The following is a 6,000-nucleotide window of genomic DNA, read 5'->3' as shown; positions in this document are numbered from 1 at the left end:
GACTCCCATAAATGGCCGACCGTGTTTGTCGACGAGTTAAAAAGAAAACCGTGCAATTTCAAGGCATGTTTGTGTAGATCATTGTATTCTGCTTTTTCAACATCTTTCTACCCATATGCATTTTATGACAAACGGCTACAGAACGCTTTTCAAAGACCAACTCGACCGATCCAAGGCAATGTGTTCCTTTAACTACTATAATACTGACTAACATAAGAACTTGTAGAATCCGAACCGGGCTCATGCTTTAGCATCTTGTGATGTGACATGTATGTCACAGGTTGTTTTATTTTATTTATTCTTACTATAAAAGCACAATTCTCTGCTCTTGTTATTATTTATACTATCTTGATACATGATTTTTCTCCTTAACTGTCGTGGCATTCTTGGTACAGATGAATTAAGAATGGACATTAGGGTCACTACAAATGAAACTATGCACTTTAATATGGGCAGCGACTGGTGTGTTCAGATAGGCGAGGGAATGAGCCGCTTCACTGTAAACGGCATAGCAGGATGGGGCGTGTGTCAGACGCTAAGAAGGTACACTAGTTTTAAAGGAAGAATTGTTTGAAGCTTTGCATGGTCTGTAACTATAAATGAATAGTAAACTTGAGGGTACAACCCTGTGAAAATCTCTTTTGTGGGAGTGTTGGCTTTGAAAAGAGCCGGTGTGGTCTAGACAGAGTATTACTGTTCGAAACGTGAAGACCACGCTGGCTCCGTTCAGAGCCAACATTCCCACAAAAAAGATTTTCACATTGTTGTACCCACAAGTTTACTATTCATTTATAGTTTTAAAGGGTATGGGTACCTTTTTTTTTTAGGACACAAAAGAACAATGTCCACAGATTTACTTAAAATTTACATAGTTTGAAAATAATAGAAAGCTTCCCTTAAAATCTACTTGCTGAGGTACTGTATATTTGTTGAGAAATGAGTAAACAATGTCACGAAACTCTCATGTTTTTGCAACTCTCCTAAAAACATTGCTTTGTGATTTTCCCTTTTTTTCTCAAACATTTACGACTAATGAAGCTAAAGCTTCTCAAACTAAAACTCACAAAATGCTTGATATAACTTTTTCAAACTATGGCTAATTTACCCAGGCAACAAAAATAAAATGTCTTTAGTAGTCCATTAATTCTGTATCATTTCAAACCGTCAATTGTCGACCCAAACTATAAATGTTGTGAGCGGGGTGGTTTTTGTTCATTTTTGACCAAATTACTCAAACTCACAAAATTCTCACTATATATCAAACTAAAGCTGATTTACCCAGTCCGCACAAATCCTTTCAAATTCTACTTGCATCGATGATACTGCGAACCTTGTACTTTATTGTATGTCCACCATACAAGGTTTCAAATCCAACTTTATAATGAGGAATTTCTGTCGTTCATGAATAGATATGATGGAGTAAGAAGCGAGTTAGTCCCAGCAAAGGAATCGATGCCGAGGTTGTACAGAGAACCAGGTAAACACAGTGATGTCATTCATCAACAAAATTTACTAGATGTTGATTTTTGCATTTTGGATAATGTTTATTTTTGTTTTTTTGCCCTTACTGAGCAAGACGCTTTACTTTAATTGCTTCTCCGCACCCAGGAGTATAAATGTTTACCTGCGAGTAGCCAAGGCTGTATACCTCCCAGGGAGCTGAGAAAGGAATGTTATTGGCCCGATGAAAAGGGCACTAATGTAAAGCGCACTGATACGGTTATGGTAAACTGCTTTTAAAGACACTGGACACATTTGGTAATATTGTCAAAGACAAGCAGTCTCACTTCAATCGGTCATCGAAGTTGAACAATTTTGTGTGTGTTTTCAGATGCATAATATTAAAGGCCTCACATTTGAAACCTTTAATTATTTACGTGAGAAATTACCTCTTTCTCAAAAACTACGTTACTTCAGAGGGAGCCGTTTCACAGAATGTTTTATACTATGTATCAACAGCTCTCCTTTGCTTGTTACCAAGTAAGTTTTTATGCCAACGATTCTTTTGAGTAATTACCAATAGTGTCCAGTGCCTTTAACAAGAACTCATAAATATTATTATTGTTATTATTAAACAGACACGGTGCCTCCTGGAGATTTGGTGCTGCTTGTTGTGTCACTGTTAGAGAGGGCCTGCCAAGTGTCAGATTTGACTGGCGGGAAAGGATCACAACTTGCAAAACTAGTGGAGTTGCAGAGCCAAATGCCTGTGGAGGTAAGTCGGTAAAGTTTGCAGAGTATACCAAAAAAGTACACTTATCGCTGAAGGCAGTGGACTCAAAATAATTATTAGCATAAAACCTTTCTTGGTGGTGAGTAATGGGGAGAGGTTGGTAGTATATAACAATGTGAGAAATGGCTCCCCCTGAAGTGCCATAGTTTTCGAGAAAGAATGATTTTGAGACCGCAGATTTAGAACTTTTGGTCTCAAAATCAACCACCTGAAAGCACACAAGGGTGTTTTTTTTCTTTCGTTATTATCTCGCAACTTCGACGCCCGATTGAGCTCAAATTTTCACAGGTTTGTTATTTATGCATATGTTGAGATACACCAGCTGTGAAGGCTAGTCTTTGACAATTACCAATAGTGTCCACTGTCTTTAATACTTATGCATGACGTCATAATTCTTACCCAAAATGAGGCTATGGGTGCACGTCCCCCATCACTTGCAGTGGCTGCGCCCACCGCCTCGCCTTGGATTAGCATTGTGACGTACATCATGCATAAATATTAAGAAAGGCGTATGGATAATGAAGCTTCGAAAGTGTTCATCATTATCACTGATTTTCATTATCTTTAGGATCACGGTCTAGTAAACAGATTTTTCAGGGCACAGACCACCTTTTCAGCTTCCCAGAGTTTTAAATTTTGTGAAACCTCATCATCTCAGAAGTTGTTTTTTGTCATAATTGTGTTCATTTAGATCTATTGGCCCCAAACATTAAAAAATTGATTTTTTTGAGTGAATGGTATTTCAAAGAGTATCACCCGCTTTAACGAAAAAAAGTTTAACTTTTACTTTTAATGGTCAGGAACCATGACAAAAGTTTAAAATGTTTCTTATAAAACACATTAGAATTGGTCACGTGATATATTGTCGGGATCCCGACAAAAACTAATTTTGAGCACTTTATTTCACTGCTACTATTAATTGGCGGACTTTTTCGAGGAATGGCTCAAATGAAAGCTTGTAACTTTCTCGACCACCATCAAAATACCTATTGAATTTTAAATCAAAATTTGGGGGTCAAATCGGCCAAAAATCTGACGAAGCATCTTTAAATTTATCTTCTTAAATCTACATGTAGTACACAGTTCCACCTGGTTTCTGCATAACGACGGCTGCATTCGACAAACATTTAAAGGTAGGCTGGAATTATAGAATATCTATCAAGCCAGGGTTTATAGGATTTGAGGCATTGCATGGTGAGGTATCAATGTATATTTGGTTTGCGGTAACACCATGTGTGTATCTACTTGCCATAAGGTAGAGTTGTTCTACATTTTGTTTTTTTACAAAACATACAGTTATTAATTTTGCATCAGGATAAGGAATATTTTATTTAAATTTTTGTTTTGCCTTACACCAATGTCTTACCGGTGTGATTCGAACCAGGGTCCTGGTGGAAGAAGTCTTGCTTTATTCTACTGCCCCGGAGTAGATAATCGGAGGTTCGGGAGACTTCTCAGTTCTGAAAAGAACTGTTCTGCTTTTTAACTATTACCAGGGCGGATGGTATAGAAAATAGACTGGACTACTACTTTAGCTTATAGGATCGTATTTAACTGTAATAATAATAATAATACACAGTTTTTATATAGCGCTTCACACAAAAAAGCCTCAAAGCGCTTTTCAGAGTCAGTTCGGAATCGGTCTCAACATTTCGACTAGCTTGCTCTATAGTCATCGTCAGGAGACTGACATCGCCAGGGTTCGTTATTCACACGACAAATGTATACATTTTGTTTTTTTAACAGTTGTTAATTTCGCATCGGGATAAGGAATATTTTATTTTAATTTTTGTTTTGCCTTATACACCAACGTGTCACCGGTGTGATTCGAACCAGGGTCCTGGTGGAAGAAGACGAGGAAAGGTTCCACTACGCCAACCTGACCATCCAAACAACACTGTAGCTTCAGTTTACATACAATCCATTTGCATGTTGCATGATGGTACAACGATGTGAGTGATCACAAGTTACCTCTTCAGTTTGAATTCCTCAGACTATCCAGACAGTTGCTATGTCACGGTTTGGAGCAAGCTTTTGCAAAGTTACTTAAGAGACGGTGGACACCCATACTCAATTCTAAATGGATGTGTATGGAACAATGGTACCAGGGTTCGCTCATTTGGAGGTTGCTATAGACCTTTATCACGGTGTGGTCATCGTGATTTTACTCCATTCTAACTCGTGGTAACCAAAATAATAGTCTGGTGCCATGCGCAATGAATGTTAGCACTCATTACTGTTTATGGAAACAGCTAGGGAACATGACCAAGGTGGTGACAGCATGATAAAGGTCTATACAAAAGCTTGCCCTGAACCATTTGACATACTTGTAGCAACTTGTTTCTATAGTCTGGGGAATACAAATGTAAGCGGTACATTGTGACTAAGGAAGTCGTTGTACCAGACATTATTCAAATCAAACTTGCAGATGGCTTATTGAAGACAATCTTTTTTCTTTCATCTGATGTAAACAGAACAACCCAAATATGAAGAAGGCTGTGACAGAACTGAGTGAAGTTTCTCGTACCATCAGGGAGGGGAATCTTAAAGAAGAATGTGAAAGGTAACTAACTGGGATCACTTAGTGTATCTCTACATATGCACAAAATAACAAATCTGTAAAAATTTTAACTCAATTGGTCGTTGAATTTGTGAGATAATAATGGAAGAAAAAACACCCTTGTCACACAAAGTTGTGTGCTTTCAGATGCTTGATTTCGGGACCTCACAATCTAATTCTGAGGTCTCAAAATCAAATTCAAATATTTGAGTGGAAAATTACTTCTTTCTCGAAGACTACATTACATCAGAGGGAGCTGTTTCTCACAATGGTTTATATTATATAACTGACATACACATCCTTGTCATTTGATTGGTGGAACTTACTTCACGTGACATTCACTATTACTCCCATCCGCACCGGCGATCAAAAAGACCTATTCGCCCATGGGGAATAGCATTTCCCATTCAACAGTTAGGATCATCCTTGTTCCCAGTGTTTTTAAGCAGTACAGTGCCGCTGCTAAAACAAAGGAGCACCTGTGCAAAAGGTTGTGATCCGATTGCTATAAAATATGTGCATTGTTGCAGTTACGCGGCGCTATATGACTTTTGGTTGTCAAACAAACAGATTTTTCATAATGTTATTTTTTCAAAATACATCAAATGACAAGGATCTATATGTCAGTTACATAAAACAAATATTGAGTGGCTTTAATTCGTGGAATGGAAGGAACACTATCGCTCGGTAAAATTTGGACTGTTCTATTTGTCTCAGCTTCGCCTTGTGAAATGGAACAGTCCAAATTTTACCTTGCGATAATATTCCTCCCATTCCACTCTGTTCCTGGTCATAGTGCTTGCCCCGGTGTTCCTGGTCATAGCGCTTGCCCCGGTGTTCCTGGTCATAACGCATGCCCCGGTGTTCCTGGTCATAACGCTTGCCCCGGTGTTCCTGGTCATAACGCTTGCCCCGGTGTTCCTGGTCATAGTGCTCGCCCCGGTGTTCCTGGTCATAGTGCTCGCCCCGGTGTTCCTGGTCATAACGCTTGCCCCAGTGTTCCTGGTCATAACGCTCGCCCCGGTGTTCCTGGTCATAGTGCTCGCCCCGGTGTTCCTGGTCATAGTGCTTGCCCCGGTGTTCCTGGTCATAGTTCTCGCCCCGGTGTTCCTGGTCATAACGCTTGCCCCGGTGTTCCTGGTCATAACGCTTGCCCCAGTGTTCCTGGTCATAACGCTTGCCCCGATGTTCCTGGTCATAGTGCTCG

At 39.4% G+C, this 6,000-nt stretch overlaps 1 protein-coding gene across 1 annotated transcript in view; it reads left to right on the top strand.

Annotated features, from left to right (window-relative positions):
• Positions 1-399: 399 nt before the first annotated feature.
• The window catches only part of LOC117289567 (uncharacterized phosphotransferase YvkC-like), a gene marked incomplete at its 5' end in the record, with an annotated part of 32,624 nt that continues 27,023 nt past the window's right edge, over positions 400-6,000 (top strand). Inside the window, 5 exon segments of the mRNA XM_033770724.1 lie at positions 400-543; positions 1,410-1,477; positions 2,079-2,215; positions 3,310-3,366; positions 4,708-4,796. Of these exon segments, the coding sequence (XP_033626615.1) occupies positions 400-543; positions 1,410-1,477; positions 2,079-2,215; positions 3,310-3,366; positions 4,708-4,796 (495 nt within the window).

This window comes from Asterias rubens, chromosome 4, assembly GCF_902459465.1.
Source record: "Asterias rubens chromosome 4, eAstRub1.3, whole genome shotgun sequence".
Lineage (NCBI taxonomy): Eukaryota > Metazoa > Echinodermata > Asteroidea > Forcipulatida > Asteriidae > Asterias > Asterias rubens.
The sequence above is the reverse complement of the archived record's forward strand: the minus strand, read 5'-3'. Positions and strand labels throughout refer to the sequence as shown.